This window comes from Aptenodytes patagonicus, chromosome 1, assembly GCF_965638725.1.
Source record: "Aptenodytes patagonicus chromosome 1, bAptPat1.pri.cur, whole genome shotgun sequence".
Classification (NCBI taxonomy): Eukaryota; Metazoa; Chordata; class Aves; order Sphenisciformes; family Spheniscidae; genus Aptenodytes; species Aptenodytes patagonicus.
This window is the reverse complement of record NC_134949.1, coordinates 87,118,016-87,143,420: the sequence shown is the minus strand read 5'-3', so window position 1 is coordinate 87,143,420 and position 25,405 is coordinate 87,118,016. Positions and strand designations below refer to the sequence as shown.

At 38.9% G+C, this 25,405-nt stretch overlaps 1 protein-coding gene across 1 annotated transcript in view; it reads left to right on the top strand.

The window, feature by feature from the left end:
• The window catches only part of TRPV5 (transient receptor potential cation channel subfamily V member 5), a 29,154-nt gene extending 4,074 nt beyond the window's left edge, over window positions 1-25,080 (top strand). The window contains exons 2-15 of the mRNA XM_076346435.1: window positions 6,006-6,103; window positions 6,641-6,763; window positions 7,712-7,852; window positions 8,392-8,490; window positions 8,712-8,887; window positions 9,767-9,913; window positions 15,221-15,433; window positions 15,785-15,871; window positions 16,970-17,046; window positions 17,352-17,517; window positions 17,803-17,869; window positions 18,464-18,732; window positions 19,908-20,014; window positions 21,501-25,080. Coding sequence (XP_076202550.1) covers window positions 6,006-6,103; window positions 6,641-6,763; window positions 7,712-7,852; window positions 8,392-8,490; window positions 8,712-8,887; window positions 9,767-9,913; window positions 15,221-15,433; window positions 15,785-15,871; window positions 16,970-17,046; window positions 17,352-17,517; window positions 17,803-17,869; window positions 18,464-18,732; window positions 19,908-20,014; window positions 21,501-21,774 — 2,044 coding nt within the window. The 3' untranslated portion in view covers window positions 21,775-25,080. The remainder of the gene's footprint in view (window positions 1-6,005; window positions 6,104-6,640; window positions 6,764-7,711; window positions 7,853-8,391; window positions 8,491-8,711; window positions 8,888-9,766; window positions 9,914-15,220; window positions 15,434-15,784; window positions 15,872-16,969; window positions 17,047-17,351; window positions 17,518-17,802; window positions 17,870-18,463; window positions 18,733-19,907; window positions 20,015-21,500) is intronic.
• The last annotated feature ends 325 nt before the right edge of the window (window positions 25,081-25,405 follow it).

Here is a 25,405-nt window from a genome sequence, read left to right as displayed (position 1 = left end):
TTCCATTTTTTTTTGTGGCTCTTTAGTCTCACAGAGATATTAGCGAAGTGCTTTGCTTACCCTGAAAACAAACATAGCACAAATAAAAAGTATCTCAGCCTAATGCTATTAAACTGAGTTGCTTAAGAGTTGTACAGGGACACAGAGAGCCTTCAGATTCAAGACAAATCTTTCTCAAGCTGGTATTGAATGAGAGATGTCACCATAGTTTTGCTGTTCATTTGTCTAAACAACATTACTGAGTTTTCAGTGCACAAATGAACGTAGGACTGTCCTGTCTTAAAATCCACAATACCTGTCAGTATTAATTGGTTCCTTTGCTCCCAAAGGTGACAGTGAAATAAAGATGCCAGCTCCCAGTTCCACCACTTCATTTGTAATATGTTTCAATAACAGTGCTTCTGAGTAGTCAAGATGCAAAGAACAGCCTGTTGGAAACTCTGCTGCTGCATGTAAAATAAAGTCAAAGGCATCACTGGCAGTGTTTCTGGTCTTTTCTTATGCTGTTACACCTTCATCCTAATAGAAGTTTTGAGTCTAATAATGGAAAACAAGCCTCCTTAATTTCACAAGTGTAAAGGTCCTCCAGAACTCACATTTCCCCAACAAAGCACAGACATACACACATCTGACCTCAATGCCTAAGACGTGGCTTAGGCTCATAGATTTAGGAAGCTATTTCCCTTCTTAAATGTGGCTATAGATTTCCTTGTGAAAAAGTAAACATGAAATTTGTGCTCTGAAAAAACCCCACCCCAAATTAAAAAGTTGTTAGAGAAAACTATTAGGCACAGGGTGAGGAACACAACCTAGAATAAAACTGCAAGAAAATCCCTACTGAAGAGGGTTGAAAGTTTTGATGCAGGATGAGGTTATACTTCAAAGAACAAGTTTGTTTTATAACTCAGTGATAATAAATAATAACTAACAGCTGCTGAGCTGTTAATCCAGTTCTAGCATGAGATTATTGGTAGGATGGTCTCAGATGCAGAATTAAAGAAAAAGGAGATTAATGCAATGAGATTGCCCTGCTGGAAGTGACTGAGCAAGATTTCTATTGCTTACTGTGGCAGATAGCTAGCTAAATATCTGAAAGCTTAAGACTTCCCTATCGGTTTCTTGTCTAGTAACATTGGCAATTAGTAACCTGTTTAATTTATTTCCAGAGAAGCTCTGTTTACTGTCAGCTGAAGGGGCTTCAACATACATGCGCAAGAGGTTCCAGTTAATTTGCTGAGTCTTGCTGTCGGTGCTGAAGAAATTTGCTGACCCTGTCCCTGCGTTGATTGTCCAAGCCCCTGTTATCTGTCTCCTTTTCACTTCATGCTATTACTTCCTAACTCATTCTTTAGCATCTTGTTAGATGATTGCATTGATCCTTTTTCTGGCTGGTTAGCTTCCTCTGAGCACTTCTCTGTTCTCCTGAAGTCTTGCAAACATTTACATAAACATACTAGTAGAAGGAAGGGAGAAGACAAATCTCCTTTGGCAATTTCATGATGGAGTGTTAAGCACGGATATTCTGAGCAGCACAACAGGGAAAGAAAAGAAAGCTGAAATAATATCCTGCTGATTAATTTATAGCTTAGTTAGAAAGAAGTGCTTTAGACCCTTAGTAATGGACATATTTTAAAAGAATAACCTTATAAATCCAAATTCTTCTTTTTATAACAGAGTTAAGACTTATGGACTTGTTCTTGCATTCTTTATCTCTTCATAAGTGTAATGAGCAGGATGCAGTCCAAAAGAAGTGCTTAAGAAGCTGTAAATCCAAAAGGGTACATATTACCAGCAGAAAGTGCTTGTGAAATCTTTCACCTTGTTTAAAACTATTTTACATGACTCCCTCTGTCAGAATCTGACCTACATTCTATATTCTCTTTGTTTCACAATGGATTTTCAGGTGTTCCTGGTTTTGTCCTCACCTATATTGAAAAACAACTCACAGCTTCCTGAGCATATCATTGAATCACCTGTTAAGAAAACTGACTGATAGTAATGCATGATCAAGACTTACTAAGTGCCTCAACACAGCTACATTCCTTAGCTCAGTAAGAAGAACCCAGGAGCACTTCCAGGAGGATACTGTTGTAGTTTTCATTGCCCATCAGAACTCCTGGTTAGCTATGTAGCTGTGCTTATCCTAAACTGATCCTATAAGGCAACATCAGTACTGCCTAGTGTTACAGACCTAGCTTAGCTGGCTAAATTAGGAGCTTAGTGTCCCTTGACTCCATAGCTGATGAAGAGAATGATTTAGAACAGGAGCGTAACTTAGATGTGCTGAATTATCTTCTCAGAGTGTCTAAATAGGTCTCTGCTGAATCATTCTCTGAAAGCCACCCTCTCCATCCAGTGACATAATGGTACTTTATGGAAACTAAGCATCTACTGTAGGCAGCTCTGTTAAGAGACTAAGTTACAGATTTTATTTGCTGCTGCTTTGACACACAGGAACTAGAGTTGTAAAATGTAAAAATCATGCTGTGTTTGATGGGTCAGGAATAAAATTGGTTAAATATGCAGAACTTAAAGAAATTAAAATGTTTTGAAGGTTCTAGATTCAGGGTGACTTTGTTTTATTTTTGTATTAGTGAATTTGGCTCACCTAGTACGTGATATTTATATGCTCAGCACATTGCTATAATGTATTAAAAATGAGTCAATAATTATAATGGTATGTTTTAAATGAAAGTAAAATGTTTCCCCAATTATGGGACAGAAAATTAAATGAGAGTAAAAGCATATGGTATAAACATGTAAGTCATGGACCTCTGAGGCATCAGAGGCAGTGTGCAAAGACATTTACCAACGCTTCTGGGTTCTTCACGAGTTTGCTGTTTGGCCTGGGATCTCTGTTTTTTTAAGCCCAGTTAGAGGTTCCTACAATAAATAGAAAGGTTTGACAATTTTGCTCTAAATTTCTGAAAGCTCAGTATAGTAGTTATTAGGTGTAATTTAATTAGCTGTTTACAAGGGCTTTGGGGAATTTTGTGAGAAAGGTATTGTGTTTGTGTCCTCCCACATTGTGTCTTGCCCAATCCTTCCTCCTCTCTGAGGTCATTTGAGGGATAAAGGCCTACCCAGTAAAGCATCAACATATTAATTGTAGCATTGTTTATACTATTGAAACCCCACCTCCTTCCCACTTCCTGCCTCTGAAACTTACATTCTCCAGGAACACAGAGGCTTTCTCAGCCAAAATAATGGCAGAGGTGGCAAGCTTGCTTCACTGATATTGAATCTTACAACTTTTGCTCAGAATGCCCCTTTATTTTGTTCTTATTTGTCTGATCCTAGATGCAATGTTCGCATCAAATCATCTTGTAATTAGCCACTAACGCAACTGATGCATGAGTAAGTGAAAGAAGGAATACTTCTCAAAGCAGCAAGGCTAAGAGTTTGAAGGACATATAAAAATATCTCAGAGCGACTCCCTGGTTTGTTCAGGATGGTTCTTTATATTCTGAATGCTTTTATTTCTCCTCTGTTCTTCAGCGTTTTTCTAGTCCTGTTTATAGTGACTTAGATAATGGGGTGCTGTTGGTGACAGGAAATGCTCCTTTTATGGAATGATAAAGATAATGTTCAGTTATGCTTTTGTTACTTGTAGCCCATGCCCATTAATTTACACTTATTCAAATGATTCCTGTTTATCTGTGTAATTCTGATACTTCTCTTTGTTTTGCTTTATCCCCCAAGTTCTCTCAAGTGTGTCAGTATCTTACTGCTATAAAGGTATGCAGAACTTGCATGTTTCAGGTGGATTAAATCCAGAGATAATGGCATATCAAATAATTTTTTTTTGCTTCAAGATTCTACTGATCATAAAAGAATAATTTAAAGCAAGAAATATATATTTCTGTAAGCCACAGAATTTTTGTTGCCTGTTTTCCTATGGTTTTATTATTAAATTATCCCATACCTAAGAAGCACAAGTTCTGAGAAAACATTCTGTGCAATGAGCCACTTATACTCTCTCTCTTTCTCTGATGTGGGTTTTCTTGTGGCTTATAATAGAGTTTTATTCATAGATAATGTATTCTAACATCAGCGTTATCACTTAATGTAAAACACCTATTGCTTTATATAGTATTTGCCCTATAAACTGTATCCCCAAAATCTTGTAACTAAATAATACCAGAATACAAGGAAGAAATCTGGGACATCACAAGGAGAAAGCATTGAATGTATCTCCAGCTATGTGGTTTGACTGATGTATTTGTCCCACAAGCTTTTTTTTTGTGTGTGTGTGTGTGAGACTAACATCCAGTCTATTGGCAGTTGTTAGATTGTAGTAAAAGGAGAGACTGGGGCTGATGAGAAAATGAGGGCTGACATTCTCCTTGTTCCTATCAGCTTGAACTTGTCATTGTTCTACTGTGTTCCTTAGACTTATTCCACATCATATTACAGCTTGACCTGAGCCATGCTAGATAATTAAGAACAAATTAAACATCTGTACTACTACTACAAGAAAGCAAAGGTGAGACAAAAGCACAAAATTTGCATCTGAACAGAGATCTGAAACTGAACTTAACCTATTTGGAGATAAGGAGAGAGGAATCTCTTTCTGTTTCATATTGAAAATTCATGAGACATAGGCTGTTTCTTTGGGTTTGAGGGTCTTCCTTCCCCTTAAATCTTTAGCTCCTGAACCTGGAATACTTAGAATTCTTTATTTGAATAAAAACAAAAATCAAAAACCCCACCCCAAAACACTTTTTATGAATTAAAAGATAAATCTGAAAATATTCAAGGAAAACAGAAATATTTACCCCAAATTAGTAGATTTTGTTATATTTTTTGTGATTTTTGGGTGGCCAACTCATTATTTTGAACATTGGCAAAGCTTATTTGGATGCTGAGCAAGCAGGCATTGCAGGTAAGTCTTTGCACCCTCCCTTCAGGTACTTATACACATTGGTAAGAACCCCCACCCAAGCCTTCTCTTCTCCAGGCTAAACAGTTCCAGCTCTCTCAGCCTTTCCTCATATGAGAGATGCTCCAGTCCCATAATCATCTTTGTGGCCCTTTGCTGAACTCTCTCCAGTAGCTGCATATGTCTTTTGTACTCAGGATCCTAGAACTGGACACAGGACTCTAGGTATGGCCTTACAGAGCTGAGTAGAGGGGAAAGATCACCTCCCTTGACCTGCTGTTTGCATCAAAGGACCTTGCTGTAATGAAGTTTCATGACTGTACTTGTAAATTCTTCATCAGCCCCAAAGGATCGACTGAAATAACCCAGAGCTGCATGGAAGACCCAAGGGCATTCTTCAACTATAAGTGAACCATTCAGTCTGGAACTTGTTTGATGGCATGCTCTTTCCCAGGACAGGCATACATTTCAGGTTCTTAACAATTTCCTCAATTTTCTCAGCATCAGAGAAAAAAATGGTATAGCTAAGCTTTCAGATTTTTCCTCATAACTTTGTATGATGAGGAACTACATTTCAGAGCTCATTCTAATTGTACCATAGGAAGCATTGGTATGACACAGGGGGAATTCTTGTTTGTACATTTTCTTTTCCATCCATTATGGGAGTAATTCAGATGCTGATCCTTTTCTAATTTATTGTGCTGTGTAAAAAAACTACTGGCTTTTTCTGGCTCCTGAGATAACTAGTCTACTGGCAGGAGGGGCATCAAATGACCCATCGTTCACTATCTTCTGTGCTTCAAAATGTGGGCTGTATAAACCAGAAAAATTTTGAAGTTGGCTATTCATTTCTTCTATCTTTCCCTCTGCTGCCATCATATGGTTAAGCGTCAGTAAGTCAAGCATTGATGAACTACCTGGGTTTTTAGCACTGCATTTATCTGCTTTTGCCGGTTCTTTTTTTTGCATTCAAAAAATACCTCAGATGGTAGGTGTGCGTTACCAATCTTTCAGTGAAAATCTGGAAGATACATACTGTCTCAAGCAAAGGCCATGCTAGCTCTGGAGAGAGGCACCATGTGTTTGACTGTGTTTCTTATTCGCCACTTTTTCTTGACTACAGGATCTGGGAATCCCCACTCCTCCAGGCTGCCAAAGAGAACAACCTCCCAGCCATTAGGAAACTTCTCACTGATGGAACATGTGATTTCTATCAGAGAGGTAACTCAATTATTTGCGACAAGTGGTTTTCTGTGGAAGGCAAGAGCCTGCTACAGCGAGTAGAGTAGTATGTTTGTTAGTTTGCTAAAACATTTGCATTAGCAGACTCAAACTACTTAACTGTATGTCAGCAGCTTTGCAACAAAGTGAGTTTTCTAACTTGGCGAGCTCATCAAACCCTAAAGGGATGGTGAAGATCAGAGGTTTACAGCTTGAATGGGCCTTTTTTCTAAAGGGACCGAGGGAGGTGGTTTACTGTGGAAGGTGGTCAGTGGAAGGGCTGTGTGCTCATTCACTTCACATTGAAGTCTGCTGTCACAAACACTTGAAGCCTCTGTTCAGCTTTCAGATTTTGATGGGGTATGGGACAGAGTCTGTGCAGTTATGTGGCTGTTACCATGTCATATGATGAGGTGGCACCTGGCAGTACTCAAGGGAGGACCTCCCATAATCCTCCACCCCAATAAATTAATTTCTGCTTTTGTCCCGTATAGTTGAATGTCTAGATGGCTCACATGCTTCTCCTACTGTTTTTAGGTGCAGTGGGGGAGACCGCCCTTCATGTAGCTGCCTTGTATGATAATGTGGAGGCTGCAGTGACTCTGATGGAAGCAGCTCCTGAGCTTGTCAATGAGAGGATGACATCAGAGCTCTATGAAGGTAACATCTCAGGGAATGAGGATGGGCAGGATTGTCTGCAGGGGGAGGGAGGAAGTAGTACCTGTACATTTAGGAAAGTGACTTATACTGTTCCTGGTTCAATATATTCCTAAACTGTTACATAGCAAAGCCAACATACAAATGGCTCCTGACCATTTGTGGAAGGCAGAATTATATTAAACCCAAGTACATACATGTGCAAACATGCAAATGCATAATTGACAAACCTTTAACCACAGGTGGGCCTGTTGGTTATAGTGGGATTGCAAGGATATGTACAGTTTGCTTTCTGCCATAGTCATGTGTAACAAAGGGGACACCTACCTGATCTCTGAAAGGAGAAAAAATGGTTCTTTGGTTGACAAAGAATAGGGATTGAAAGAAAATGTGTCCCCTGCTTTTGATTCTAGACTCTGAGCCAGGTTTTTAAAGAATGGTTGTGATTGACTACACAGAAAGGCCAGACAGAATCCTGAAACCACTAAAATAATAATGATGGTGGCTTAAAAATCCTAATACTTAGTTTGATGGTTTAGAGCAAGTCTTCTTTGGGAGCTTTTTCTTGACCTGGCATTCATGTCCCATGAAGGAAAGCATAGACCTTTCTGAGACACATGAGCTTTCAGTGTGCTTCCTGGAAGAGTGTGGCATGTCTTGTTTTCCCCCAGAAAAAGTCTAGAAAGTGCATCCTGTTGGGGTTTTTTTTGGCAGGTTGTAAAGTCAGCTTCCATGAATTTGTAAAAGGTTTAAATAGAGTGAGACCTCTGGAAAATCTGTAGTCCAACTTTCTGCACACAACAGGGATAACTTCAAAGCTAAATCATATAGCCACTATGGATGCAGTTCCAAAAAACTTAGATTTACCATGAGTGAAATGTGAACTGCAGACTATTGATCAGCCTGAAGTTGCTTTCTTGGAAGGCAAGGTTTTATTTCTGTGTCTTACAGGGCAGACGGCTCTCCACATTGCAGCAGTGAACCAGAACATCACTTTGGTGAAGGCTTTACTCAAGAGAGGGGCCAATGCCTGCACAGCACGGGCCACTGGACACTTCTTCAGGCGCAGCTCCCAGAATCTTCTCTATTTCGGTACAGTCTTATCTTCTCGCCTTGCTGGTATGGGAGGGAACCAGCAGAGTGATGAGGGAATATAAGGGAGGCTTGCTTTAGTCCCCATCTAAAGTGGATAAGCAGAGGCTCCTGTCTCCAAATGTCATCAGTCACACACCTTTTAGCAGACAGTAAGACTCCATCTGAGTATGTAAATACTACATAAATACAAATATATAAATCATACACATTTTATATATTTGCATATATACAAAAATATATATTGCATAAGAATTATAATTTAATTTCTTCCCAGCGACATATACTGCAACTTTCTTGTCAACCTTCTTATGAAGATAATCTGAAAAGAATTCTTCTTCCTTTTAGTGTTGTGTGGGGCAGGTCTTCTTTTCCTTTCTGGGTAGGATGAGGAGTGGGGCAGGAAATTTACAGGCTACCTGAAGTAACCCTTTCATAACCTCTGGCTTCATAGCATGGATAGCTTTCCCTCAGTATGCTTCAACTTCTCCTGCCTCCTGGGGTCTTAATGTTGTTTCTCCCCATTCCTTTCTTTGCAGGAGAGCATGTTTTATCATTTGCTGCCTGTGTGGGAAATGAGGAAATTGTACAGTTGCTCATTGAAAATGGAGCTGACATTAGAGCTCAAGATTATCTGGGTATGTGCTGTGGGGCCTAGTGAATTGCACACAGTGGATGTGGACACTTGAAATAAGACTCTGTCATCTGTGCATGCACATATTTTTCTCTCATTACAAACAGCTGTGGGATGAGGGATGTGAAGAAAATGAAAACTACCGTTAACGGCATCAGTCAATTGCCAGTCTTTGCACGGGGCTGGGCTATTCCATATACCTTATCTGGTCTGCTTCCTTCATAGGTAACACTGTTCTTCACATCCTGGTTCTCCAACCTAATAAGACATTTGCCTGCCACATGTACAGCCTGATACTTTCCTATGACAGGAAAAAAGAGGGACCAGGATCACTTGAATTGATTCCTAACAATGAGGGGCTTACTCCATTCAAACTGGCTGGAGTTGAGGGCAACACTGTGGTGAGTTTAAGTGACACAGTTGCCTCCATACAGAAGAGATTATTCAGAAACTGAGAACTTGAAATAACATCATCCAGACCAAGCGAGTTTGTGCATGTTCTTAGTGGGTAGAAGATACATAACAAGTCCTTCTTTTATTTTGCCAGAAGTCTCATGTAGGACCAGAAAACCTGTATAAGAAATTTCTTTATCCTAATGAAAGAAATGAGTACTTAAAGAATAGATCTTTTGACCCAATTTTTGAAGCATTTGAGTTAAACAGGTATTAACAGAAAGATCCACTCCAAGTAATTTTTTAAAAACTCTGACTGAAATTATTGTTTTTGTTGTCTAAATTTCATTACCCTAAATGTGACACACAGGAAACTTCTTAAGGTATCCACAGACATTTGTTCATAGTCAAGAATTCAATATTTAATGTAAATGCTCATCCTTCCCCTTAACAAAAAGACAAAGATGGTTAGTGTTTCTTCTGTAGATCCACAAAGGACAGGATCATTTCTCTTGCCACACCTCTTTCCTGATAACTTGTAGAAGAGTATAAAAGAATTTTTTTTCTAATCAACATATAATTCCATATGAGATTGTCAAGATGTATAACTGTGTCAAAAAACTTTAGCAGTTTGATTAGAATTTAGAATAGAAATCACTCATCCTTTACCTCAAGCATGAGCTAATTAATCAAATGGGAGTCGGAAAAAATTCTTCCACTTCTTAACCTGCTATAATTGTTCCTGAGAGATACGAGAACCACAGCTACAAAGTTCAGGGAAAATACATTGTAATTAAGGGGGTTTAACAACTTTATTTGTTTCCATTGCAAATACACTATATACTAGAAAGCTTCTGATATCCTCCAACCCCTTCTTTTCTCCTCAGATGTTTCAATACCTTATGCAGAAGCGGAAGCACAATCTCTGGTCCTTTGGCCCCTTGACCACTGTGCTCTATGATCTCACAGAGATTGACTCCTGGGCAGAAGATCAGTCCTTCCTTGAGCTCATTGTCTCAACCAAGAAGAGAGAGGTACTGTGGGCACCACATGCTTTCTATGTGCAGACCATGGTGATTATAAAAGGAGAAGAATGATGAGTTTGAAGGTTCAAGCTCTTTGATATTATCCATAGAGCAAGGACTTTGTACCATGTGCTGCAGGGAATACATGAAATGTAGCAGCTTTTTAATGATCTGGCTACATCTGATGCTTTACACACAGTTTCTTCTGAGGTATGAAACTTGCAGATGATTGAAAGAACTTTGTATGAGCAAGCTACAGGAAATGACATTGTGTGATTCAGCAAAGGGTTCTCTCTCTTTCACCAGGCTCAAAGATATCAGTAACAAGTATCTCTAGAGTAGCTCTAGCAAGTAGCTTTCTATAACTGTGATACTGATTAATTCTCACAATGTCCCTGTGAGACATGACTGTTCAGAAATCCTAAACTGGAATGCATTTTAAAAGCACTCATTATTGTTCTTCCTTTCATTTAATGACATTGCTTGTCCAGGTTATGACTTAAAATAAAGTAGGTGAATTATCTCTGCTGTAGGCTCAAAAACTTGCAAAGGGATCACTAAGATAAAAATAGCAGAGTGTAATGGCAAGCTTAGACAGATCTGCTTAAGACTTTCAAGGTACACTACCCTATCAGTTGTAATCGCCTGGACAGGAAATGCATCAGAAGACAGTTTAATTAGCACAATTCTACCCATCCTGTATTATTTCCATCTATCAAAATTTTAGTCAAACTTATCTAACAAAAGTTTCAGCTACTGGAGAGCTTTGCACAATGTGGAGGAAGTCTATGAAACTCTCATTTGCTTTTATTTAAAATCCTCTAAATTTCTATGTGTGGTGATACGTATGGAAATTCAGGGGAAAGAAGTCTATGTCAAAAAAAATAGAACAACCTTAGAAGTTGCCCGGAAGACTAAACCATAATCCTAAAAGAAAGAAGAATATTGTGCCTCTGTCTTATCCCAAAACATACAGTGCATGCACATCCAAGATTCCTAATTTCAGAGGATAAGATGTCCCCAAATACCATGAGATAATATGATTTATTTTCCAGAATGCTCTTAAATATGAGTAATTGCAATTTTTGCATGCATAAATAGTAATTATTTTTTATAGCTGATATATATGTTTGGTCCAAAAAGTTTGCTGTCTCCTCTAGAAAAATGCAATGTGTCACCCCATCCTATCATACCCTCCCAGTCCAGTATTGGACTAGAGTAGCATCTTTAGGCCCCAATCAGAAGCAGGTTCCTCTTGTATTAAGGGGGATGCATACACAAATAGGTACTAAGATGTATTTTCTGACCCTTAAGTGGATGAAAAGTGGCAAAAATAGAAGGGAACTAAGCTACAGGAAGATTATAGTAAGCTTCTGAACTTATATCATCCTTTTGAAAATGAAATTTACTCTCCTATGCAAAGAATTCTAGAATACTGACTTCTACACAAAACAGAACACCTAAGGCTATCTAGCTAGGTTCATTATCTTTCACTTTTGATCGTTTAGGATATTTCTTAGGCCATTCAAGAGTCATGTCCATTTACTGAAACATACATATTCCTTGCACTTTGCACAATCTGTCTTTGGCTGACTTAGAGGAAACAGGGCAATGTAGCAAAAGAAGGAAAACATCTAGAGTGCAATAAGAAGTTTTCCTTTAAAATAACCCACTCATGCCACTTTGACTTACATCTCCTTCTCGCTTATTGCAGTGGTCCCCTAAACATTACAATAGGAAGTAGGTCTAGAAGCATTTAATAAAGTGTGTGGGTCAAATTCATAAGCAAGGTGTAAAGTACACCCTGTTTGTCCTACTTATGCTCTAAGCATCAGTCTTCTAAGCAGAAGCTGAAGGCTTGATATAGATGATTCAATTAATTATCACTGAGATGATAATGCAGAAACTTAAAATATAATATTTTTACATAATCCATAGAGCTTTAGACAAGTATTAATCTCATTTGGAAAAATGTTCCAATTTTCTTATCCCAAATCATCTGATACAAAAGACATGTATTGCTGTACTAACAGGAATATTCTGTCATCCTCAGTTCTACGTTCCCACACACAACAAAAACATTTCAAAGGTTTATCAGCTAATTTTTAGTTGTTAGTCTTCTGTTTTACCCTCCAGATGCCATCAGAACTGAGGGTAATTTCCAATCAATTATACATATGCCTTTGTTTCCCTTTTACTGAAAAGGCCTTGTTGACATTTTGGTGCTCGGTTGGCAACCTCAGAAAAGATTCTTGGAAAAGTAGCTTATTGCTCATGTGAACCCTGCATATGTTCTGTGAGAATGGTCAAATAAATTCTTCTCTTTTTTATAGGTAGAGAAACTGCAAATGAAATAACACTGACTGCCTTAAAGTAGCTGAATCCAACTGCTTTTGACTATCTCTGGAGTAGACTGAGCCCCTTGACCTACAAAGCAAACTTTGATCCTTCATAAACATACCAGCCATAGTCCTGTTTCTAGACTTTGAGTATTTACATATTCTACTTACATCAATAGAAATTACACTTCCACATAGGGAAGACAGACAAAGGACTACAGGCTCACTCTTCAACTGTAGGAAACCATTACAATTATAGCTTCAGTTCAGCTATACTGATTTGTTCCAGATTGGGAATGGACCCTAAACAGTTATAATGAGATGACAGAAAAACACAAAAAGACTTCATGCTGATTTTCTGGGCTTGCAGGCACTAATAAACAAAATATCTTTGTTTTACTTTCACTTTAAAAGAATATGGCTTATAACTGAATGAAAAAGAAAATTTTGTTTTGAAAATGCTTCAAGGTGAACCATTGGATTCCGAAGTAGAGATCTAGCTCTTCAACTACTGCAGTTCTTGGAGGCCATGATAAACTGAGTCAGTATCATCCATCTACTTTGAAAATAACATTTGTTACTTCTGTAGGACATACTTCCTTGCAGTGGGACTCTATGTAGTTTATGACCACTGGGGAATCACAGGCCATTTTTTTCAAAAGAACTCCGTATGAAAGACCCTAATATTCTCTCTTCCATTTTATTCATATCAACATAGTGTTCTTGTCACTACAGTGTTGAATACCTCCCAATAGTGCATTACATACTAAAATCAACATCTTTCCCATGTGGTTCATTCTTTCTTCACAGACTAGGTTACTAAGCAGAGTGTCTAGTTTTGGGTGGGCTTGAGAGTGATTGCTTTTTTGCACACAATATTGTGTGTTCATATTGGACAAATTAAGCTAAAGAAGTGCACTTGGCCTAGATTAATCCCATCTAATTTTTGTCACCAGCTGAGGTGTTTAATTAAGGAATACAGATTCCCTAAGTTTTACATGTGTTTGATAGAGAAATGCAAGTAACTAAGTATCTCCAAAGAGCGATTTAGACCTTAGGTGAGCTGAATGGCAGTCTGTAGGACACTATTGCCTACAAGGAGAGAAATCTTAGGATAAACACATCACTAATGAAGATACCTCCTTTAGATGCCTAAAGTTACGTGATGGGGTTACTTGTAGTAGTGATACTCTAAGGACAATGATGAGGCAAAGTTTGTAGGAAGAAGTAATGACATTTATTAGACAGTTCATGTAGCCACAATTTCATCTTGTCCTAGGAAAACAGTTAAAAAGAGTGGAGTGTCATTGATCTTTCCAAGCTTTATAGTTGTCATCCCAGCAGCAAATCAATAGATTCACTCAGTGGCATAGATTAGCAATGTTCAACAGAGGAAGAGATGTTGAATTTTTTTTTTCCATATCAGCTCACTATATTTTCTTTGTCCTTTATATGCATGTGTGCAAATCAACCAGATCAACCATGAGGGCACTTAAGAAAATTTCTGGATTCTTCCTGTTAGTTTTTGAAATGGAATTGTATGATAGGAGAGGATTCTTCCCTCCAGTGCTCATAACTCCACTGCTCTTACTTTTTATAGAGCCTCTTTGTCACTTCTAAAACTATGGTCTCAATTTTTTTTTTGATTAATCTTTCTTTTTGTATAGAATTCCTCAGCTACACAGTATGTATGGATATATGCAGATCTTTGACAGAAACACAATCCCAACTTATGCAGCATCACTGTTTTTCATATCATGCAAGATGCTCACTGAAGCTTCTTTTTATTCCTGGGAATGTATGTGGTCTTCTACATATATTTGAGCTGCACCACTGACATTCTAAAAAGAAGCACCCAAACTTTGAATATAGTATAAACAATCTAAAGGAAGTAAGTTGAAAGAGCCTGTTTTTTTTCACACTATATCTCACTGTGCGTATACTGCAGTTTTTATCATCATAGCTGAATGGTGAAAACTTTTGAAAATCCAGTCCATTAACAGGCTGCATTTATACAGAAGTAAAGGAACTTTGGAAATCTTTCCAAAGTTGTCTTAGTTGCCTGCTAAATCAAGGTAATATCAGTGTCAGTTTCTCAGAGAGCTAATGATTTAAAGGACCTTTTGATATGTTTCCTAGAGATTAAGTTTCCACAAATGCTACTGAAGTTGATAGAGATAGCTGTTGAAACCAATGTTATCTTACAAATATAAATGCAGAACTCCAATATGGAGAAAAAAAATCTAAGTGAATTTGTGGTTGTGCAACCTTGTGGTTGCACAGAAACTTTTTTCTGTAGCTGAAAATAGAATCCAAATTATCTTATTTTCAATTCTATGTTCTAATAATGATGTATATTTTGTGCAGAGGAGAGTATTTGTCTGCTGTAAAGTCCACTGTGCTGTCTTGCTTAACACAAAATATTCTTCAAAATTGATTCCAGTTACAGTAAAAGACAATTCATGAATTGAAGTAGTTTTGTACATATTTGAATCCCTAGAGTTCACAGGATTTATAAACTTTCTGATACTGTAAAGTTAGCCCACCCTTAATATGCATATATCTTAATAGAAAAAGAATAATTAATTAATTACTAATAATACCTTTTATTTTCTGTAACAAATCCTCATATATTTGCTTTCACGGACCTAGATCATAGGTATGTCTCAAGTGTTTATATGCATCCAGGCCTACACAGACAACAAACTTATTCCAGTATCAAACATGCTTCTCGCGCTTCCCACAGTACTTAAAAGCTGTTGCCTGCAGGATATATTTTTAACTTTTTTTTAAAGCTCTTTACTGGCAAACTGAGCAAATCCAAACCCACTTGAGCATTCTATTTTTGCAAAATAAATTCAGCTTCCTAATGCTGAATAGAGTAGGTGAGAATAGTTTGTTAACATTCTCCTAGGAAACAGTGTGAATGATGCTTATAAACAAATGTCCTTATGGCAATTAATTCCATCTTTCCCAGGCACGCCAGATCTTGGACCTAACACCTGTGAAGGAGCTGGTGAGCCTGAAGTGGAATATGTATGGTCGTCCCTATTTCTGTTTCCTGGCTTTATTCTATATACTCTACATGGTCTGCTTCACTATGTGCTGCGTCTACCGACCACTGAAACCCCGAATAGGCAACAAAACAAGCAGCAGAGACAATACAATCTATATCCAGAAAATGCTGCAGGTACTGTGTCTATAGGAGTCAGGGCCCCATAGGCAGCATTGGGCAATTCTGATCTAACCTACTTAACTGGAAAGTCCAAGTCTTTCCCAGTTGCCAGCTATTGCAGCTGTCCTCCTTCTCTCTTTCCACCAGCTGACCTTTGTCAGTGAGGAACACGGGGTATGCTCTGTTCTCCGTTGCTGGGGCTGGGCTGGTTCCTGTGGCCTTGTCAGGCCTAGTCATGTTTATTATAACATGTTTATACTAACAGTGGGCCTTCTCTTCCCACACCCTCTTTTTTAATTTCCTTTCACTCCCTTTAAAATTTAATTTTAATTTCCTTTCGCTCCTTTTTTTTTCTTTTTTTTCCAGGAATCATATATGACATATGAGGATGAGCTGAGGCTGGTGGGAGAGCTGATCACAGTAATTGGAGCTGTAGTAATTTTGATCCTTGAGGTAAGAGAAACAGTGAGCTATATAGTCTCGAGTTTAATCAAGACAGATTTTACTTACTAGACAAACATGAGTTTGTGCTCACAACTTGGTAGGGGTTATTTGCTTAGTCTAACTGCTTTGATATATGCCTGTGGCAATAGACACTCTCAACAGTAAGACTCCAGGTGTGGAAGAAGCAATTAGAAGGACTGGCCATGCTATCAAATGCTATCTGCAGGGTAATGCCACAGTTCTCGTTAGCACCATCTGTGGGTCCACCTGAATCCCAGCTGTTGAATGAGATTCTTAGGGATTCTTCACCCAGCACCCCTAAATACTCATGTGTTTAGGGGTGCTGGCTGAACTCATTTCTGTGCATACACAGAAAAGTATATTTAACTGGAGATCAGCGACTGTATGGGCCTATAACAGGAGCCTTACTCAACCAGAGTTCTGAGGTGAACATGTTTAGGTGTTCTCCTTACCATGAACTCTCCAAAAAAAAAGCAAAAGTTCTTTAAATTAAAACAAATACATCCCCCACTTGATTTTATTACAATATGAAATAGAAGACTGAAACTCTTATATGAGAAAACTCAAATGACGATGCCAAGGTGAACTGAAATAAAATGGGGCTTGTAAACAGCTTTTTCTCTGCCCATATGTGTTCCAGAAGGACAGGTCCTTCTTCCTTTGTTTGGTCAGGACTCTGGGGCTACATGACAACTAACACAGCGAGTCTGAAACTCCTTTGATTCCCCAAGAAGGTCTTTTTTGTCCTCATTTCTGAGGCTCAGCTGTTTGTCTGGTCTCTTCTCAGTAATCTAGACGAACTTCAGGCTCACAGCTCTGTGCTGCAACATCTCTCTGCCACATACCAAAGTCTCTCAATCTGCCCAAGCATTCTTAGATTTTCCAGCAATCTGTGTCACATCCCGAGAGGGGCCCATCTGACTCAATCATGCAGTTTTTAAAGTAATATAGAAATCAAACTGTGAACCAGCAAACAAAGCAGATGCAGCTGGCCTCCAGATCCTGTGAATATTGGTGGTTACCATGACATTTAATAGTATAATAGAATCCGTCTAAGTCCTAAAGTCAATAGGATGTCTCTCTTAGATCCCAGATATCCTTAGAGTTGGAGCAGCAAAATACTTTGGACAAACCATCCTAGGAGGGCCTTTTCACATAATTGTGTAAGTACATCACTTTTTAAGTCTAATAGATACATTGTCTCACATTTTCCCCACTGCTGTCTTTTGCCAGATGAGTCACTTTCTCCATTCTTTTAGAGTATTCCTTCTCTTGATTTACTTCTCTTACTGGCTCAACTGGTGTGTAGGAAGCCAGGCGAGTGGACAGGTAGAGTTGATAGTGCTGAGAGGTCTCTGCCTATGGGGCTGGTGGCTATATGTGCCTGTCTTGGAATTTTTGAAAAGAAAAGAAAAAAGAGGGTAAGATTCCTTTACTGAACTTTTTTCTGTCTCTTCCTCCTTTGCAGCATCACATATGCGTGCATGATTCTAGTAACCATGGTGATGCGTCTCACCAGCACAACTGGTGAGGTGGTGCCCATGTCCTTTGCCCTGGTGCTAGGATGGTGCAATGTCATGTACTTCGCACGAGGCTTCCAGATGCTCGGACCCTTTACCATCATGATCCAGAAGGTATAAGACACAAACAAATATGGGCTTGTTACACACATCCTGACACCTCTTTGCAGATAGGGAGAACTGAAGGAATACTTTTTCTCCCTCAGGACTAGCATTAATGGTAAATGGAAAAATTCTTGTCTGCAACAGAAGGTTTGGGACTTTCACAGTCTCTCTTTAGTGCAGAATTTTCCTTTAGTCCACTCATAGTCTTAGAATCTGGAAAATGGTTTACATAGGGTTGCACTGTGGCTTGGTGGAACAGTTGGGCCTTATGGTGGCTCTGTCTTTGCTCTACAGATGATATTTGGAGATCTTATGCGCTTTTGCTGGCTTATGGCTGTGGTGATACTAGGCTTTGCATCAGGTGAGTCTACAAAAGGAAAACAGCGTTATGTTACCCCTGCCAACTTCTTTAGTATGAATTAAGTGCGTGGGGTTTGATTTATTCTCAGGTTGCCCTTTGAGTTAGCTGGCAAAGGTGGTGATAATGTATAGCTTCTATTTCTTTGAGCATGGTCACTTTACAGTACTGATTTCTGTTCTCATGAGTTTGGTTTTCAATTCTTGCTCTTTCCAGGGTAATAGAAATTAGGACAATCCAGATAATTCCACATATATGTAAGTTAAGGTTTAAAAACATACTGCATTTATGATATTTGTCTTTGGAAAATGAGATTAACACACATAGCTTTATTATATCCTTGAAGAAGAAAAGATCATTATTTTGAGAACAAATAAATAATCAAAGTAATTGTGAGTCATTTTATAATGGAGACCAGTGATTCTAATCAGGGATTTGTCCTTGTTATGCTGGGTATTGCACTAGCATAGAAACACATGCAGCAACTTCCCAGACCACTTTGTGTTGTCAGCATCTCTTTAGGACCCTGTTGTTGCTCTTGGAATGTGATTCCTGGTGTTAAACTCTCTCTCTTTTTCCCCCATTGCTCTCCTCTAGCTTTTTACATCATCTTCCAGACAGAGAACCCTGAAAACCTTGGGCAGTTCTACAACTATCCCATGTCCTTGTTCACCACCTTTGAGCTGTTCCTCACTATCATTGATGGCCCTGCAAACTATGATGTGGACCTGCCCTTTATGTACAGCGTGGTATACTTTGCCTTTGCCATCATTGCCACCCTCCTTATGCTCAACTTGTTAATTGCCATGATGGGTGACACCCACTGGAGAGTGGCCCATGAGCGGGATGAGCTCTGGAGAGCCCAGGTAATCTAATTTAGGTGGTAGGGGGTTCAATTTGAATAAAGAAGGGGAAAAGTTGTCCAGGGAAAAGTTGTCCAGGGAAAATGTGCTAGACAGAGCAATTACTTATTCTGCCATCCATGCTCTAAAGGAAGTACTTAAAAACCTCTCCTTGGCCTTGACTTTTCTGAGGGGCTAATACAATAAGCCATGTCCTTTTAATTCTGTTTTACAGCTTCTGTACATCAGCCACCAAATTTCTTTCATCCTTTCTATGAGTCTAAAGTGTCTAAGTGCAAGACTACTCTTCTGCACATCTTCCCATGTGAAACTGTCTTCCAGTATATCTTTGCTATGAGGGTATTCCTACCTTATTTCAAATAGCAGCTAGAAGCCCATCCAGCTTTTCTCATCCATCCTTTGTCTCCCTAGCTGGTTGTTCCTTACGCATGTAATCTCTTGTTAAATAGAATTAAAGTTGCATCTTTTTTAAAAATCACATTTCTGTGTAACTGAGAGTTAAATTATAATTATAGGGATTGACTGAGGGGAGATAGAATGCAAGGTTATGATTACAAGTAGGTCAGTAACGTCTTTAGATCCATTAAGAGAAGTTGGCCTGACTCTCTTGCTTAAAAGGCAAAAAAATTCAACCAGATCAGTTATATAGCTGCTCAACAGGAAATCCATTTCCTAGTATTTTTCTATGAAAAAGCAATAAGTCAAATGGTTAAATGTAGTTGTGTGGCCACATTGGTAAGTTCTGATGATAGTTAATGCAGATAAAAATACTGTCCTCTTCTCTAGCTTGCAAATTAATTACCCTACTCATTGTCATCAGGTATGAAATTAAAGAAATTTAACAGTGTTTTAAGAGCACCATTGCTTCCTCAAACCATAGAATCATAGAATTGTTCAGGTTGGAAAAGACCTTTAAGATCATCGAGTCCTACCATTAACCTAGCACTGCCAACTCCACCACTAAACCATGTCCCTAAGCACCACATGGCACAGTTAGCACTAAAGTAGTGAATTGCCCTACAATAAATGGAGTATTGACTCTATGATTTTTCTTTGTTACATATGGAGCTGTAATGAAGTATGGTGATGGGTCAGTACTCATGAAACTGGTAATTTTGAAAGAGAGTCTCATTTTTTTTCTAATTAATCCGAGTTCTTTCTTTTTTTTGATTCTAAAGGTTGTCGCTACTACTGTCATGCTGGAGCGGAAACTGCCACGCTGTCTCTGGCCTCGCTCTGGAATCTGTGGGCGGGAGTATGGGCTAGGAGACCGATGGTATCTCAGGTGAGTTCTCTTCTAGTGTGTGCACGTAAGGATCCCAGAAGAAGAATCCAATGTATGGATGTTAATAAAGAGCCTTTCCAGTGGCCTGGGGAGGAGTGCTTGGAGCACTTCCCTTCCAGAATAGAGACCCCAATCTGTTTTCTGTCTGTGATTGATAGACAAGCACTGTTCCCTCAGAAAGCTCTGCTGTGCAATTCCTTGTGAAATCAGCTGATGTTTTCTTATCCAGTAGTCACAGTAGACAGACCCCAGAAATTGCATGAGTTATAAGGCCTGAATTTTTCTTTCAGACTTCTTATAATGACTATCACAACGCTTCACTGCTACTCTTGGTTGGCTGGTCCTGTCTATTAGATGCATGAAATCGCAGAAGCAGAATCAATCAATTAGGCATTCAGCAGCAATGAACTGCACTACAGATGATTCAAAAACAGAATAGGAATAATTAAAGGCAAAATTTCTTTCTGGTGTGAACCTAGTAACTATATTATACTTTGCAAAGATTGCATCAGGTGGCAAAGTCTTGGGTCCAGGATTTCAGTTTAGGCACTAAAATAAGAAACAAACAAATTATCTGTAGTCTAGATAACACTAGATTCCTCATTATTTCTGATTTTAATCAATATTTATACCAGCGTGAGAAAAGATTAAACTTTGTTTGGGCACGTGTGTTTTCTAACTGCGTCATCTTTTGCTGATAAAGCCAGAAGGGGGAGTGGTGGCTGTATGAAATAGGTCTTTCTGCAGGTTTTAGCAGAGAAAGGAACCTTCTGGATTTTCATGTTTGCTGGGCAGAACAAGCAGACCCAAAGTGGTACCAATATGCAGCACCTTCCATCCAAGGTGCAGAATTTACTTTGCAAGAGCAATATCCCAGCAACAATTCTTCATTGGATGCTATGAGAAAAGAGTGTTGGTGTGATCTAGTTCTGTCAAATTAAATGTATGCTTATTGTATATAGTGTGAGACAGTATTTCGGAAGACAAGTTATAAGTAATGTAGAGAAGGGTTGGTGGAAGTGGAGCAGTTAAATAAAAGTTCAGCAAAAGATAAGTGGCATCCTGAGGCTAGCAACCATGGAGTATCAGAGGAGGAAAGGCAAGAACAAAGGAAATGGATGAATATATGCGTATATACAAAGGATCTGGAGCTAGAGTCAGGTGGGGTAGGCCTGCCAATAGCTTACAGCTGGCAAAATGGAAAGGGCAAATTATGACTGGGTGAATGAGTTAAAGGACAGGAAACCACAGGCAGATAAGGGTACTGAAGTCAATGATGGGGATGAAGGTCTAGGAGATAATTGTGTACTAGCAGCTGCTAGCACCATGCCTATAATCAGTTTCCTGTTTCTATGTAGATTTTCTGGAATGTCTGGGTCAGTAGGGATATTTTTGGGAGGGGCCTGCTTCTTGTGGCTGCTTGGTTTTGTTGATAAACTGGCACATTTCTACTTCATTCAGTTTATATTTTTTAATCCTCTTACAGAGTTGAAGACAGGGTTGATCCCAATAAACACAAGGTGATGCGGTACACAGAAGCATTTAAGGCTCAGGATCGGGATAACTATGACAAAGGTTTGGAAAAGATGGAAATCAATAGGAACATCCTGTACAAGAAGGAACTGTCTGCTCTGTCATTGTCACGGAGCACATCCAGGACTAGTTCTCACCGTGGCTGGGAGATTCTGAGGCGCAACACCTTCCACCAACTTTGTGGAGAGGTCAGTCATACCATGGAAGAGGAGGTCTATGATGTCTAAGAAGCCTCTTTTTTTACTCCACAACACGGATCACTTTTGCCACAACAGTTGTCTTCTCCAACTGTTCATACACACTCCAGCATGCTACACACATTCGTCAGCCTCGAAGATCTCTGCTGGTGAACAGTTCATGAACAGTTCATGGCATCTATGCTATGATATATGAATGCAGTCTTTTCTCTCCGACTTTTAAGTGTCCCTGCTGTTGCACTGATACTTGCACCAAGCTGGTGGGCTTGTTGTGCTAAGGTCTGTGGTGGTTTGTTACGCTTTGCAATGCCCTACAGAAATGAGGAAAAGAAGCCAGCAATGGGATTTCATCCATTTACAAAGAAGTGATCAGTAAGCCCTTTCCCAGACTGTTACATACAGTATAATCTCTCCCTCCAGTTTCACAAAATCCCAATGCTCTCATGGCAAAGAGAGCTGACTGAAGTTCTGTTTTATTATTTGGTACAGAACTGAAAAAAAATCCTGTAACTAAGCTCAGGAATGAAGGTAGCTGCTGACACTGTGATGATTAAAAGGACTGTAACTACTCAGCTGGCATTCAGGGCCTGACAGATTTTGCCCTCTGAAGAAAGGCAGTCTCTATTAGCTGCATTTTCAGCATTGCTATCTTGGCAGGACTGTTTTGGTTTTGATTTGGTTTTCTTTTGGTTTGCTTGTTTGGGGTTTTTTTGGTGGTGGGTTGTGTGTGTTTGTTTGTTTTATTTTGTTGTCACATGAATGCACTTTAAGCTTTTGAAAAGAAGTGATTGCTATTCCTGGGAGGATTCTGAAGGATCTGAAGTGGGAACTTCTTTTCCTAATGAGAGTATGAATGACCTGGTTAGGTGACTTTCATCAGTGTGAAATTTCAGCAGAGCTGAAATTGTCCCAAGTAAACTGAAGTTGGTCTTTTGTTTTCTGTGGAAGAGTAGGATGCTGAACCATAGTTCTCTGCCTTATTACTGAGCCATCAAGGTTGGGTAGTGAGCTACAATATAGCACTGAAAGAAATGGAGAGGAAATGTTGGATAGATAAGAGCTATTGCAGAGGCAGTTCAGAAACTGGTGCGCGCTCTCTCTCTCTCTCTCTGATAGTCTAAAACTATCCAATGAACAACTGAGTCATCCACACAGTTCCCTTCCAGGTAAGATGCTGTGCCAGTCTGTCAGTTTGTCATCTGCCTAGGGCCACTTTAAGAAAAATGAAGAAATGTTCAGAGAAATGGACTGTCATTTCAGGGTTTTTTGTATTCTCAGGAGTGTGGAGTTTCATTCCAATAACAGAAGTAAGTGGAAAGCAATCCATGGTCTTAACATTTCCTTCCAACAGGACTAGTAACAGAAACTTTGTTTTTTAAGAAACTGAGGATTATTATCTAGCACTAGACTTTGAGCCAAATCACCCTGTGATAATCAAAGCAGATAATGAAAAAGCTGAATCCAGTGGATTTCTGATTATATTGAAATATGACAGCAAACATCTCCTACATCTTCTCTCTTGCAGGTGCTGTAATGAGCATCATGATCTTTGCAATTATGTGTGTTTATTTAAATATCCTCTTTCTCTTACTTGAATGTGTATTTATGCTCCAGTGGAAGACTGACAGAAGACTGTGTCTCTGGAATTCAGCTGCACACTTTTGAGTTGACTCATTTTGTTGAATTGAAAGTGTTGCCTGATCTTGCTCGCTTAAGTATTGTCAGTCCTTCCCAAAACCTTTGGGGTTTGTACTGGTGGTCTATGGAGGTGGGAACAATTAACCAGAACTGTGAATTGCTGTTCTAACTGTAGATGAATTTTCTTTCATAGTGAATAGGAAATAGCAGGAAGGGGAGAATGGATGGCTTCTCCCTCCTCCCCCTGCCCCCAAGTATAGTAGTCTTTTCACTAGTTTGAAAAGCTGCAGAAATACAATTAAGATGGAGCTGCATATAGCCGTTTTTACAAAAGGACTCCTCTTTGTGACATAATATTAATAATAATAATAATAATAAAGCTAGTTTGAAGTATAAGCTCTGTAAGCCCTGGTTCTGATTTTGCGTTCTTCTTCATCGCTATAAACAATAATGAGAATTTTGATCTTGGAACTCAAAACAACATATTGACATTGCAGGAGGCAGAACAAAACTTAGTTAACAGTGCTAGGCCTTTATAGATTTCTGTACCTGCTCTCCATAAAAAGAAAAGAAAAAATCCAATAGCAGATATTTTTAAGGAAGTGCCTTCTTTTGTAAAACTACATTCTGTAATAGTTAGCTTTCAAACTCCTTGCACAGAACCCATGCATAGAACAGCATGAGAACTGTGTGATTTATTTCCTGTCTTTAGAGTTGCCTAATGTAAATAAGATAGACAATCATAGAATCATAGGATTTTTTGGATTGGAAGGGACCCTTAAAGGTCATCTAGTCCAACCCCCCTGCCGTGGGCAGGGACATCTTCAACTAGATCAGGTTGCTCAGAGCCCCGTCCAACCTGACCTTGAATGTTTCCAGGGATGGGGCATCCACCACCTCTCTGGGCAACCTGTTCCAGTGTTTCACCATCCTCAACATAAAAACATTTCTTCCTGACTGCTTCCAGTTCCCTAAAGTCACTTGCATATTAAAAAAAAATCCTGGAAAAAGACCTACAAAAGGGCGCAGAATATTTTACCAATAGTAAATGATTCCCCAGTCAACTTTGCATAATCCTTTTGTTGATGATGAGTGGTGCAGACTGTTTTTAGCATAATTTATTTGATCTGGAGGATAAACAGCTATAGAAGAAAATTTGAGGTGGGAAAAGTCAGCAAATATAATGGGCACACCAGAAGCTGGAAATATTAAATTTAATATGTAAACCCTCTTCCATTAGGACATATACACATGAGCTGTGCCCATATGAACCTCAGATGATGAAGTAATAGGAGGCACTAGACTAACATTTGAGCTGGTTCAGTGCAATCTGGCTCAGACTCGGAACAGCAATGACTACAGTCACACAAAGGCAAAACACTTTTGTTGTAATATTCTGCATGAATGTGCTGCTTCAGGATTTGCTTCAATTTTTTGCATTTCGAGTTATATCCGAAAATTCTGAAACAGTATTGCTCCTCCTTGCTGTTGCAAGGTGTCTTTCCTCTCCCTCCTAAAAATTTTGCAATAATTTCAAAGCAGGCATTCCTCCCCTCCTTTGAAACCGCTATCCTTAAACTATCTTCTATGTTACTGAAGAAACTTCTGAGTTTATGATAATGTGATAAGAATGCATGTTTTGATCCAGTTGGTTGCAGTAAAATGAGAAGTATTTTGCTGAAAATAAAAATATTAAATATATGGAGTATCTTGTCTGCTTCTTTGTGTCTAAAATAAATATAATGGGCCAATTTTTGTGTTTGTTTCTCTAGTAGCAATCACGGACATGAATTGACAAATTGTTTGGATTGTCATGTTTGGGTCCATGTTAAATTTTTTGGATTAAAGCTGTTTTTCCCCAGCAATTCACTTCAGAAATTTCTTTATACAAAATCTGTATGGAGTTTCAAATACCGATTTCCAGTTCAAAATAAGAACTATCAAGGCCCTTATTTTTTAAAGTCATTGAGTGTTTAGTGAAAACTGTGGTACAAGTTCTTTGGAGAAGAAGCCATATTTTCAT